The 14016-nt window shown below is 52.1% G+C and overlaps 1 protein-coding gene across 2 annotated transcripts in view; it reads left to right on the forward strand.

Moving 5' to 3' along the window:
- LRRC27 (leucine rich repeat containing 27) overlaps nt 1–14016 on the forward strand; it is a 66852-nt gene that overhangs the window by 901 nt on the left and 51935 nt on the right. For both annotated transcript variants that reach the window (XM_027840499.1, XM_027840498.1), the window contains exons 2-4: nt 1490–1762; nt 2734–2864; nt 13060–13118. In XM_027840499.1, coding sequence (XP_027696300.1) covers nt 1550–1762; nt 2734–2864; nt 13060–13118 — 403 coding nt within the window. In that variant the 5' untranslated portion in view covers nt 1490–1549. The remainder of the gene's footprint in view (nt 1–1489; nt 1763–2733; nt 2865–13059; nt 13119–14016) is intronic.

Raw genomic sequence — 14016 nt, forward strand, 5'->3', positions numbered from 1 at the left:
ATGTAACAGGTGAAATGGACCAGAGATGTAGCAGAGGTGAAATGGACAGGCCCTGGCACCATATTGGATCAGGGGTGAGAGAGTGAGGAGTCTAGGGTGACTCCTAGGTTGGGAGCCTGGGAAGATGGGGGTGTCCTCAGCAAGAATAAGGAAGGCAGTGGGGGGAGGGTTTATTAGAGCAAAAGGGAAGGGAATGAGTTTTGTTTTGGACATGTTGAGTCTGAGGTGTTGGTGGGACTTGCAGTTTGATGTCGAAGAGGAAGACAATGAGTATGTTGACAAAGGATGCCAGATTCATGGCACCAGCACGAGGTAAAGGAACTTGGGTGGTGTATCTAGAGAAGGGATGGGGGAGGAGTGGAGAGAAGCTGCATAGCTATTATCAATATGTTGAGCCTTTCTGTCTTGGCCATTGTTTTTGTTGCATTTTTTTTTCTCTTAAGTTTTTAATGAAGCACAGAGTGCGTATGTTCATGGACAGGCCCATGGTTCTGCAGAAAATTTAATCTGTACAGAAACGTGTTGATGGTGAATCACAGTTTGGAGGATATGCCTTGGTCGTGCTGAGCTAAGCCTTTGGTGATTGGTCCCACGCCAAACTTTAATGTTGGAAAAGAGGAAGTTTTTCCTCACAGAGCCTAAGTCTCCAGCTTTGTAGCTCCCTCCTGTGGCTCCTAGGCCTGCCCTCCAGGGCCGGGCAGATCAGGTCCAGTGCTTCCTTCACAAGACAGCCACACAGATAGGGAAAAGGGGGAGGAAGAGAGAATGCCTGCATGCATGCATGCATATCCCATTTATTAAGCTCTTACCATGTGCCAGGCACTGTGCTCAGCCTTGAGAATACAAAAGTAAGCATGGAGACAGTTTCTACCCCCAAGGTGCTTGCATTCTAATTTGGAAAGATATGAAAGAGGGTGCTAGGGGGCGCCACAGTGCACAGAGCACTGGGCCTGAAGTCAGGAAGACTCATCTTCCCCAGTTCAAAAATGACCTCAGATACTTCCTAGCTGTGTGACCCTGGGCAAGTCACTTCACCCTGCTTGCCTAAGTTTCCTCATCTGCAAAATGAGATGGAGAAGGAAACAGCAAATATTCCAGTATCTCTGCCAAGAAAACCCCAAATGGAGTCACGGAGAGTCAGACACAACCGAAAACTACTGAACGACAACACAGAAGAGAGCTTAAAAGGGAGGGGGCTAGGCAAGGCTGGCCCAGGTACTTCCTCAGATGGGGCAGAGGCATCCGTGGGAGTGAGAGAACCATGCTGGGAGTTCTGGGCTCTGGCCCTTCTCTCTAGTGCCCCTCTCTGTACGTCTGTAGAAGGAGCCCCCTCCCCAGGGGTAGCTGTGCCTGGGCACCTTCCTCAGGGTCTGTGACTCTTCAGAGTAAGTGCCCAGTTCCCATGGTTATGTATGAGTTAACACTCCGACCTCATGTCCACCTGACTGTTGTGCCCATCTCTTTGTTTGTTTGTTTTTTCTGTTTTCAGGTCACTCCTTACCAGAGGATGAGTTCTGCTCGGAGGACTGGTCTTTTGCTGTGCTAACAGATGGAAGGGGGCTGCTCTATCATAGAATCAAAGGGGCTCATTGGCCACATGGAGAGCAGCTCGGTGAAGACCAGGACCCCCTCAATCCCCCTCCCGAAAGATGTTCGGAATGTCGTTGAGGGAATCCTCTTCTCTCCTTCCCCTGCTCTGGACTTGAGCCAAAGAGGCCTTGAACATCTAAGTGAGGAAATCTTCAAAATCCCTCATCTGAAAGTGAGTCACCATGTTGTCCGGGGCATCACTACCCGATACAGGGCGTGCTCGTGCTCACCAGACGGCGTCCCTGTCTCGTAAAATTCTCATCAGGGCTTCCCAGCCCATGGTGAGATGGGACCGATGCCCTGTGACAGTCTGTTATTGAGATCTGTTGTGGGGATAATGTTGTAGAGATTCACAGGTCACCTGGAAAAGCTCATATTGGTTAACCATGTCTGGCACAAAGCCCTAAGTGGTGAAGCTTTGGATGGGATTTAATTGGCCAGGAGAGAGCCTTGGGCTGTCACTATGGCCTGTTTAATTGTGTGTGTGTGTGTGTGTGTGTGTGTGCGCGTGCGTGCACACCTGTGCTCGAACATGGTGTCTCACACACACACACACACACACACACACAACTACAGCCGGGGATGGGGGCGGGCAAAGACCAAGAGATTATTGGAGTGAACGTGATACCATAAAAACAGCTGTAAGAAGTAGGTGCACAGTGATGGCTTCATCAGGATAAGCCCGCTTCCTTAAGAATGAGCCTCCGCTTTTTCTTTCAAACAAATGATGGTGTAATACATGTTAGAAAGATGTCCATCAAAGTTGTGGAGGTGCTGGTGCAGGGTGGGGGACGCTGTGGTCATTGGGAGGACGAGCAGGGATGAGCCTGGCCTGTCTGGATTTGTGTCACCGTGGCTGTCTTGGGTGGGGGAGGGGAGCCCCTCCCCCATGGCCAGTGACCAGGATGCCAGGACGCTGCTGCCGTATGAGGGACCCCAGTGCAAGGTTTGGCCTAGTACTCAAGGGAAGTCTGGGGCTGTGACGAGCTGAGAGAGCAGCTTCCTTCATCCCTACAATAGGCAGGAGCTTGTTATACTAGAAACACTGCGCTTGTCTTAGTGCCCATCGTCACTGGCACACGTGATAGAATCTAATTCTGTTTTTTTGTTGTTATTTGTTTCTGTTTTTTGTTTTCCTGGAAGCAATTGCATCTTCAAAGAAATGAACTCATCATAATTCCTAAAGATTTCTTTCAGCTCCTGCCAAATCTCGTTTGGCTGGATCTCCGGCATAATAAAATTAAAGCGATTCCTTCTGGGATTGGATCTCACAAGTAAGACTCATGTTTCTATTCCTACATTGTAAAAAGTAATTTGGTTTGTTGTCTGTTTAAATGCGCCACATGGCCTGTTCCTTTTTTTCTTCAGCATGCATCTCAGTAGACAAGCTTACTGCCGCTCTGAGAGTCAGCTCAGGGTCCAACAAATGTACACTTAGCAGTAGCCCCAGATAAACATAACGTGGCCCAGTTGGAAGCCGGCACCAAGCCTGTCTCTGGCTCTGGTGTGGGAGGGAGCGCTCCTTCCCTTTTTGCTCACACACTAGCTAGCTGTCCCCAAAAGACCTCCCCAACCACTAAGTCCGGGCCTTGCTTCTCTCCTCTTTGGAGAACCGAGACATTGGAAGGTGGTTCCCATGTCCCTTGCCCCGTCTGTGGCTCGAGGGAGGAGAAAACCTCTTTGCCTCTGGGGAGTGTGTTTACACACGTTGTTGTGTCCTTGGAATCTCACAAAAGGTTGGTAAGGGATGTGGGGAGTGGGCATTATGAGCCTGGAGTGAGGGGCAGATGAGGAAGGGAGGGCTGCCTTCCTCACCCAGAATTCCCTGCCTCTTGCCCCATCTGCCCTCCCTGTAACCCAGGGCTGCCCCTCAGACAAATTTCACTTCCTGTTCTCCATCCATCCCCGTATCTGGTCACGCTAATCAGGGAACTAGAACACAGCTGCTGAGGAAGTGCCTTCCCTGCACTTAGCCATTTGTCGACGTTGTGGCGTTTGAGCCAGAGTGCTAAGGAGAAGGGCTCCGTCACTGGCGGACGCAGCCCCGGGGTCTCTGAGCCTCCTTCCCACTCCTTCTGGGTCCCATCGTCCTCCTCGCTACCGGCCTGACTCAGGCCCTCGCCGCTTCATGCGTGGAGCTGCCCCGGCTCTCCGGCCTTTGCTCCATCCTGAAATATGTGTTGTCAAATGTCGCTCCCGGGGTCCGCCATCCCATGGTGCCACGTCCAGGACGTCCGCCTGCATTGCCACGCCAAGCAGGGGTGAGAGAGGAGAATGAGACTGGCTCTGCAGCTGACTGGCTCCTAGCCCTGCGTCACCTTGGTCAAGCCCCTGCACCTCTGGACCTCCTCGTGCTTGTTCTGATGGCGTCCAGCCCAGCTTCTCCAGGCCGCGTCTGGCTGACACCCCGGTGCTGGCTCTGCGATGGTCCCTGGCACCGTCGTGCCCGTAGCAGGCCTCTCCTGATTTAATGAGTGTTTGTGGAGCCCAGGTGCAAGGCGGCCCATCTGTGTGTGGATGGCTCCGAGTGTTGGGGAATGATTCCTTACCGCTGTGGACCCCGGACACTGTTCTCCCCACCTTTGGCTTTTCCCCCTCCCTCGGTGCCGGCGTCCCCAGAGCTCTGTTCTTGGCCCCGAGTGTCAGGTGACCCCGATGACCCCCAGATCCGTGGATCTAGCCCTCGGCTTGCTTCCGAGCTCCAGGACCCCTCAGGGTCAGCTTCCTGCCAGACACCTCCATCTAGGTGTCCCAGGGACTCCAAAGTGGAGCCATCATCTTCACCGTCACTCTCTGAGCAGCCTCTCAGGGGCTCAGGGTGCTGCCCATTCCCCTCATTCAGGGGCTCGCCTCAATTGGCCTCTGAAACATCTTGCACAGAGCTGCCAAAATAATCTTCCAAGGTGCAGGCCTGACCCACCTTTGGGGGGTTCTTCCTCATCCAACCTCCGGGAGAAGGAGATGCTGAACTCCTGAGGCCGGCATGGAAGGCCCCCCACAGTAGGCCTCCAGACCTCTTCCTAATCCTGTTGCCTGACAGGCACCTTCCTGGCCTCTGCTTTGTAGCTACCCCCTGAACTACATCCCCCATCTCCTGCCTCTGGGAGTTTGCATAAACTGTGCCCCGTGCCAGGTGGTCCCTCTCTGCTTCATTCCCCCTCTCTTGCCCAGGCCCCGTAGTTGGTCAGTCTCTACTCCTGTCGATCCTCCCAGGTCAGACCCTCAGTGTCTTTCACCCGAACGGTTGTGACCGAAGCGGAGATGGAGAGCTAGAAGTGCCCCCAGAGGCTGTTGAGTCCAGCACACGCGTGTCCTGACTCCAAGTCCAGTGCCCAGTGCCCTGTGCTGCTCTGGCCAACGCCTCCCCCTTTCAGTTCATCCTTGGTTGAATTGCCAAGTGGAGTTCCTGCAGCACGCACACAGCCACGTTATTCCATCGCGCAGAAAGGTTCAGTGGTCCCCTGTTACCCGTCGAATAAAAATACATCCTCTTCTGTTTGGTTTTTTTTTTAGTGATAATTTGCCTAAGGTTTTGTGGGTATATCATTTTGAGTTGCATCTTGAGATCCTTTGCTTTTTAGAACATACCGTTCCATTCCATTCTGTGGTTTCTAGTGGGTGTAGAAGACTGAGAGTGTTGTGTGATTCAAATTTCCATTCTTTGATGGTTTGATGGTCTTTCTCCTGGCTGCTTGTAGAACTTACCATTTGTCATTGGAATTGTTAAATGCATCAGTGTCTTGGCATTTGAAACATCGGCTTCTGTTCCCTGGCGCCCTCCCCCCGCTTCCTGGAAGTGACCTGCAGGTTCAGCCGCATCCTACCGGCGTCAGACAGCTTCTTGTTGTTGTTGGGGGAGTGGGAGGAGAAGAGGTGGGGGATAAGGGCAGGAAAAGTTATTTCTTGCATTGTGGATTTGTCATGTTCTTCTAGGAAACCTGCATATAACCCTTAACTGTTATCTGTGCATCCTAACAAAAAAAAAAAAAAGTGCTCTTTTCCTTTTAGGCACCTTTTGCTTGTCTTCTTCCAGATTATCCTCCACATCAATATGCTTGTATTCCACATCGTTTGTTTGCTATTTTGTGTCTTTGAAGACATTTGCCACCATAGATTCATGTTTTCTATTCTCAATTCAATTCACTAAGCATTTATTCAGTGCCAGCTATGTGCCAGGCTCTATATTAATTGCTGGGACTACAAATAACGGGGTGAAAAAAAAGAGGGTCACTGCCCTCAAGGAGCTTGTATTCTATTTGGGGGAGATAACTTACAAAGGAAGCTGAAAAGGGGTGGGGTGTGAAGTCCCCTGGAGGGGGTGATGTTCCCAGCTTACTGCTGGTGGAGAGCAGAGCCTTCCGTGCCGAGCTCTGAGCGCTCTGTGAAGGCAGGCGAATAGAGGAGGGGGATCGTGCTCCATCCACCCTCTGGCCTCCCGTCCGAGGGAGCTGAGAAACGTCCCCTGGAGTAGAGACCGACGGCAACTGACAACGGCTCAGTTTGCCTTCATTGCGCTGCTGCTGCACAGGCTGGGGGGCGCCAACATTTTTTCTCTTCTCACTGGATTTCTTGTGTTTCGTCCTTCTTTTCAAACACTGGGGAACCGCTCTTAGGGTTCCACAGGATTCCCAGTTTCAGCAGGCGTCAGTCCCATTTCTTTTGTCAAGATAGTTGATTTAGAGACGTTTGTAACTTCTTGGGTGTTTTAGTGTTCATGCTTCTGGTTTTATCAGCCTCTCTGTTGATTGGTCTGTTTGTCTTTAATTTTCTTCCTCTTGAAATCTCTCGTGGTTTGGGCCTCTTTTCCTTCTATTTCCTGCTACTTTCTGACTTGGCCCACCCCTTTGATGGTGAGCTTACCGCAGGAACTTTGGACGGAAATGCTGCCTCAGCCTCTTCTGCACTGGGGGATTTACTTTTCACTGGACTTAGCCCCAGCGCTAAGGGAGGCAGGAATGTTCCTGCCCAGCCCAGTGTAGCCCCTCGCCTTGCACCCTCCCCCAGCTCCATCTCTGGCTCTCCTTGGGTGGGGGGTGCTTTCTGTGCTGGGCCACCCCATCCAAGAAAGCCTGATTCCTTCCCCCCCTCATGGATGTGCACACAGTTGTCACCTGCTCCTTGTAGAATGGGTTGGGGGACAGACACAAGCACGCATCTTAGGGATTCCCGTCCTCCAGCGTTCACTCCTCAGGCTGCCTTCTTGGGCTTCATCCTGTAGATCTGGCCAGGACTGCTGCTGCCTCTGGCACATGCTTTCTCCGGGGAAGTTTTTAAGAGTTAATGGGGGTGGGGCAGTTAGGTAGTACAGTGGATAGAGCACTGGCTCTGGAGTCAGGAGGACCTGAGTTCAAATGTGACCTCAGACACTAGCTGTGTGACCCTGGGCAAGTCACTTAACCCCAATTGCCTCCATGAAAAAAAAAGAAAAAGAGTTAATGGGCACTAGAGAATTTGGCTAGTCCTTCATCTTGTAGGAAACTTTCCCATTGGCCAGTCAAGGCCCTTCATGGCCTGAGCTCTCCCTCCACCGTGCCTCCCTTCCGACAGGAGGCCTTTGCTGACCTTTTGGTCACTAGTGTTTCTTTGCACGAGCAATTATTAAGCACCTACCAGGTGCCAAGTGCTGGGGATCTAAGGCGGGGCCAAAAATAGACATTTCCTTTACACAGAGTTTGCGTTTACTTGTATGCGGACATGTTCTTTCTCCCAGAGGGCAGGGTGACTGGCCCATCTGAGCCCCTCGGTACATTCTTGTTGACCGACTGACTGCTGGCTGGGGCTTCCCTGCCCAGACTCCGCGTACTCCCCCAGAAGAACGTGGTGGGCATTTGGTAACCATTTTTTGAATTGAGGTACAATGCCTCAGTCATCCAGCGAGCGAGCATGTAATAAGCACGCAACAATAATAATTAATAATGATAACAGCGTGCATTTATACAGGGCTCTAGCTTGCAAAGCCCTGTGCATATGGTGAAGCCACCTGGGAGGGAGGTGCTGTTGTCATATCCCCATTTTGCAGATGAGGAAGCCGGAGCTGAGAAAGGGACATACACTCAGGTTTTTCTTACTCCTGTCCCCCCCACCCCCAGCTCTAGGCACTGTGGCGCCCCCTGCTGCCAGCCATGTGGGAGGCACACAGTGCACACATATAAGTAAGCAGTGTGGTTTGCTGCAATAGTATTTAGGTCAAGTATGAAGGAGAGAAGGAAAGAAATAGACAGGAGAAGGGAATGTGCTCTGTGTATGGGGGAGGGAAGAGAATAAGCATTAATATAGCACCAGCTGTGTGCCCCACTGTGCTCAGTGCTGTTTACAAATGTTACCTCATTGGATCCTCACAGGATCCTTGGGGGGGGGGGGGTGCTATAATTATCCCCATTGTACAGTTGAGAAAATTGAGTCTAGAGGCTAAGCGACTTGCCATGGCCACACAGTTCATAAGTGTCTGAAGCTGAGTTTTAACTGAACAGGTTAGGTGACTGTTAATTTTTGAAAAAAGGTAATTATAAAAAATGCACACAAAGCCCAAATGGAGTCATTCCTATTTTATTCAAAGGGGATAGGCGACCTTTGGAAATTATCAGAGAGGGGACTGACGGGATCAGATTCGTACTTTAGGAACATTAGTTTGACAGTCCTGTGGCAGAAGGCCTAGCAAAGGAAGGGGCATGAGGCGGGGTGAGCCGTTGGGAAGCCGTCAACAGTATTCCAGGCGGAAGGAGAGGATGGTCTGGACCGGGGGATGTTAACTGGGAGGATGGCGACATCCTCAGCAGAAGCAGGGACGGTCAGAAGAGAGGTAGGTTTGGAGGGGACGGTGGCGGTTTGTGCATCGGACAGGACGCGTTGGGGCTGCCATTGAGACGTTCAGTTTGAAATGTCCAGCAGACGCTTAAGATGCAAACCTTGAGGTCAGGGGAAGGTGGTGCTGCCTGTATGGGTCTGTGAGGCATCGGGAAGCTTGTGAGGGCACCGAATGGGAGAGCCAAGAAGAGGGCCCGGACAGAGCCCAGGGAGCAGCCACCATTGGGGCCGGATGGGGACGAAGAGCCAGGGGAAGGAGAGCCAAGAAGAGGGCCTGGAAAACCCCTCAAAGGAGAGGCTCGCCAGTGAGGACAGCACAGCCTCTGCGGGGGGCCGGGCCTCGCTAAGCTCAGATAATCCTGTCTTTTCTGATACAGAGGCCCTGGGGGGAGGTGCAGTTATTATCCCTATTTTATAGACGTGGTGAAGTGACTTGGCGGGGGTCACACAGCTCGTGGCAGCGTCTGAGGCCACATCTGAACTCGGCCCTTCTTGACTCCAGGCCCAGCATGCTGTCTGCTGCACCACCTGGCTGCCTAGAAGAAATCAGTCTGAGTAGTGATGGGGTCAAGACACAGCCAAGATTGAAAGAAGGGAATGTGAGTGTGGACAGCCTTTTAGAGGAGCCTGGCTACTAAGGCAGGAGAGCTGATGGGCAGAGCCGGTCTAGTGAGGTTTTTTAAAGGCATGTTTGGACGTGTCATGACAGGATTGGAAGGACCCTCGTTGAAAGGGAGGGAGGAGGGATGATGGTGAAGGTGCAGGGGGCTGGATCACCTCGGCAGAGACAGGCGAGAGCGGGGAGTGAGGGGCGGAGAAGGGGAAGGGTGAGCTCCCCGCCGTGGCCTCTGGCTTCTCAGTGAGCTCTGGGATGGGGTCTTCCCGGAGAGGGTGGGGAGCAGAGGACGTGAGCAGCTCTCCAAGGTGCAGGGAGGTTGCCGTTGAGATTACATGAAATGAATTTGGGATGGACCCTGTTGGCCTCATTGTAGGATTTCCAGCTCTGTTGCTTTTGCAACTGCTGGCCTACTTCCCAAAGCTCCCAGCCTGGAGTCAGGAAGTCTTGAGTTCAAATCTGCCCTCAGGCATTTCTAGCTGCCTGACCCTGTGCAAATCACTCCTCACTGCCTGTCAAGGTGCAGTGGAGGAGCATGTCATGGGACGTTTGAGGGGAGCAGGACCAGCAGGGAAAGCAAGGCTGTGAGCCCGGTCCTGGCCTCCTTGAGAAGGGAGGGGAAGTGAGCCTCAGAGGAGCATTTCTGTTTCTGTCAGGAGCAGTGTGCTGTGACAGGTCCCTTATCACTCCCGTGGGCGGAGTCCGTGGACCACGCTGGTGGCCAGGCGTGGCAGTGCAGTCCGTGAGTCTGCCAAGGAAGCCTGTTCTGCCCAGGTGTGAGGTCCAGCCTCTTTGGCCCCTTCTTCCTTTTCAGTCCTCTCCTGGGGGAAGGGATTGGGCATTTATTAAGCACCTACTATGTGCCGGGCATTGGAACCTCGCAGTAATCCTGGAAATGTAGGTGCTTTTTTATCCCCATTTTACAGATAAGGAAACTGAGTCAAACAGGTAAAGTGCCCTCCTCTGCCAAATGGCAAAGGTGAACCGGCAGCTCGGTCCCACCTCACTCGTCTTCTGGGCTTTAAGGGGAAATCAAGTCATTGGGAGGCAGGGTCAGCTTTTAGTGTTGACACCTACCTTGGCGTTTGGAAGAAGGGATACACCTTTCTTTTTTTTAATCACCGAATTGCTCTAATCTTGGCTCTCTCAGGACTCACGGGTGGTTTGGTCGTCATTTCTGGCAAGAGGATGAAAACAAAGTTAAGCATGTCATGGACGCGAGCTCACGCGTCTCCTTTCGATATGGCGGTAGTTCTCGGGAGGGCCAGACAGAGCTCTTCAGGCTTGACTTTCTCAGGTTTTGTCCGTGGTGTCCAGGGGCTCAGTGATATTTTAACAGAGTCTTTTGTGTGATTTGTGTCCCATTATGTCAGTGCCATTAGATCGTCTTACTGGAAGAAAGCTAAAGCTTATTCATCAGAACGCTGGGTTTTTTCAAGGCCTTGAAGCAGTGACTCAAGATGTGGCAGCATGGATGCGCTCCCTTTTCAGCACGCTGCCCGGTAAGCTCGTGGCAGGGATGGTCTGCGTCGGCATGCTGGGTTTGTCTCCAGAAAAGACAGTGAGCCCAATTTAATAAATTCTTATTTTCAGTCTAAGTCAGTGAAATGAAACCAGTCTTTCTGATTGGATTAAGCAAGCCTGTGGTTTACTTTCAGAGAATTTACACTCACATTTTCACAGTAGTTTATCACATTGGGTTGTGTTAAAAAATAAATAAACAACCAACCAACCTAAGGCTACAGGGACTTGAAGGCAAGAAGTGGACACCGTAAAGATGGTCAGGCCGCCATCCTTCTGCCTGTCCACTGCTCACCTCAGAGACTGAGTGCCACGCCCCAAGGGCTCCATTCACCTGGTTAAGCACAATAACTTGGATGTTCTACCAGTATTAAGGAAGCACCTGCTAAGTGCCTAGCAGAGGGACGAGTAGAGGAGGACCTGTGAACAGAGACATCATCGAGGTGGAAATGGCGAACGTGGACAGCAAGGCGGACACAGAGGCCGAGGATGATGCCGGGCTTAGAGCCGCACCTGCTCAGCTCCCCTGGATCCCATTACCAGCTCTTTGTTGACGATTCTCAGATGGCTTGGCCAGCCCCAACCGTTAGTGCCTCTGTCTTCCCACCGCCACCACCATCTCCCTCCCTCAGGCTCCCAAGCTAGGACTTGTCGAGGCCTCCTCACTACGCCCTCTCTCCCCATATCCAGTATGGCACCAAGGCGTGTGGTTCCACCCGCAACACCTCTTGTCCACGTCCCCTCTGCAGCGTCTCTCCTCTGACGCTGCCCCTTCCGTGGGGCAGGCCCCCATCACCCCATGCCTGGACTGTCGCAATGGCCTGCTCATGGGTCGGCCTGCTCCAGGCTCTCCCCGCTCAGTCTATTCTGCACTCAGCCACCAATGTGCAGGTCTGAGCATGTCACCCCCCCCCCCCATAGTAGCTCCCTATTGCCCCAGGATCGAACACAAAGTACAGATTGGCATTCAGAACACACACCCAGACATCCCCCATACCCCGCACTCTGATCCAGTGACCCCGACCTCCTGGCTGCTCCTCCCCCAAGACCCTCCCTCTTCATCAATCAGCTCAGCATTTTCCCTGGCATGTCCCCTCCTCATCTCCACTCCCTCCAGGTCCCAGGTGAGATCCCACCTTCCACGGGAAGCCTCTCCTGATCCCTCCTCATCCCTCTGTTGATTTTTTCCTGTTGAGTGTTTGTAGCTTGTCTCCCCTATTAGACTGTGAGCTTCTCTAGGTCCAGGATGGCCTTTTGCCCTTCTTTGTATCCCCAGCGCTTAGCCTGACACATAGTAGGTGCTTTATAAATATTGATTGACTCACTGGGACTGTGGTGGTGCCCTGAAGAGTTTGTCAGGAAAGAGGATTTAGTGTGTTGAGTTGGAGATGCCTGTAGGAAGGCAGTTGGTGATGCAAGACTGGATTTCAGGAAAGAGACTCGTGTTGAGTATATCGTTCTCAGCGGCTGGGGAAATGATATAGTGCAGACAGGTTCTTAGCTTTTTTGTGTCATGGGATCCTTGGGTAGTTAACCTGGTAGGACCTTCTCAGAGTCATGTTTTAAAAACTGAGAGAAAGTTTACATTTTCGTTAGAAAATAGTGAAAATAAAGATGTAATTTTTCCCATCTAAATTCATGGACTCCCTGAAATCTGTCCTGGACCCCAGGTTAAGAAGAGAGAAGATGGAGGGCTCAGGATAGGGCCTTGGGAGACACTGGAAAGGAAAATACAAAATTAAACTCTGTGTGAGATAATAAACCAGTGCATTTTAAAAGGAACCTGGCTAGTTATTTTGCCGCTTCTGAGGGGCGCAGGGACTGACCGTCAATGGCAGCAGTGGAAAGGGTCACCGGCCGGCTCCACGTTCTGTGAACACACGGGACTCTTCTGGATTGTGTTCCAGGGGCTTCAGAATTAGGTTGTGAGGTCCCAAGGGTCAGGGTGCGGGGACCCTGTGAGCTTGATGACAGTTGGGTTCTCCTTATGCTGACTCTCAGAGTCACCGGGAGTTGGTCAGCACAGCATCAAACAGGCTGGGAGAGAATGGAGTGTGTGTGCGTGAGCTGGGTCGCCACGGTCACAACTGGCCAAATCACAGGTGGGGAGAACGTCATCACGTCGGCTCTAGATACTGTTTCCATTCTAGAGCCTAGCTCTGCAGGCCCCCCGAGGCCTGTGGCATAGAGCTGCTGCCCCTCAGGACGGCTCTGCCCCTGCACGGTGCTGGGCCCAGTCGAGGCAGCCACGAGTCAAAGAAGCCTCCATTGTGTTTGGCTCTGAGCTCCCTGAAGGCAGGCGCAGGCAGCTTCATCCCTAGCTTCCTATCCCCAGCATCCGCACATAGTAGACACATAATAAGGGTTGCTGGTTCTACGCCTGTGTCCTCAGGTGGCGCTCAGGCCAGGCCCGGTGGCTTCTGGGCTGCCTGCTTAGGGCTCCAAAAGACAGCAAAGGAGGGACTGTAGTGTACAGATGACCACCTAACTCTTTGTTTTTAAATTTTATTTTTTGTTTTGTTTTAAAGGAATCTGAAAACTTTGCTTATGGAAAAGAATCCCATAAAAACATTGCCAGTGGAGCTGGGTAAGTGCTCTCTTTTTAAAATAGAAATTAACTTTGAGTGGCTTCTGACGTGATTTAAAAAGTGCTGTCTGAGGGGCAGCTAGGAGGTGCAGTGAAAAGAGCTCTGGCCTTGGAGTCAGAAGGACCTGAGTTCGTATCCAGTCTCAGACACTTAACACTTACTAGCTGTGTGACCTTGGGCAAGTCACTTAACCCTGATTGCCTCACCTAAAAAAAGCACAAAAAAAAAAAAAAAAAGTGCTGTCTGGGAGAACACCTGTACTCCCTCCCCATCGTCCAAGGTCCTTAGTGGTAAAAGGACAGCCCTCTGATTTTACAGATGAGCAAGTGGAGATGCAGAAAGGACCCCGGCAGCGTTTTGTCACAGAGCACCCTCACTGATAAGCCATCTGCCTCAGCCCACTCTGGAGAGCTTGATGGGATGAGGCTCTTCCTGATAGGAGCCTCAACAGGCCTCTTTGTAGACCCCTCCCCATGGCTCTGGCTCTGTCCCCGAGGCCAAACCGAGCCAGCCCAGGGGTGTCAGACGTGCAGCCCAGGCAGCTCTGAACCAGATTATCATTGAAAAATGTTGAACAAGAGAAATAAAGTGACAGTGCAAGCTGCTGTTAATTTGGGGTTTCTAAGTCACTGTCCTGTCTGTCCTGGGGGACAGCTTCTCAGATAGGCCCTCCCCAGGTCTCCTGTTTAGTCTTCACCCTGGAGTTATGAGCTGCAGGGCCTCCAGCACCCTGGGTTTCCAGCCTCGGGACACTCTGTAGCTCCCAGGTGCCCTCCGTACCCAGTGGTGCCCAGGCCTGGTTGTACCTCCCATCATTGTGGGAGCAGAGTGCTCTGGGAAGCTTGCCCCCACCTCCAGGTCCAGGACCACCTCCTTCTTAGGTCCAGGGCCACCCCT

Source organism: Vombatus ursinus, unplaced genomic scaffold (assembly GCF_900497805.2).
Source record: "Vombatus ursinus unplaced genomic scaffold, bare-nosed wombat genome assembly UNPS02014845.1, whole genome shotgun sequence".
NCBI lineage: Eukaryota > Metazoa > Chordata > Mammalia > Diprotodontia > Vombatidae > Vombatus > Vombatus ursinus.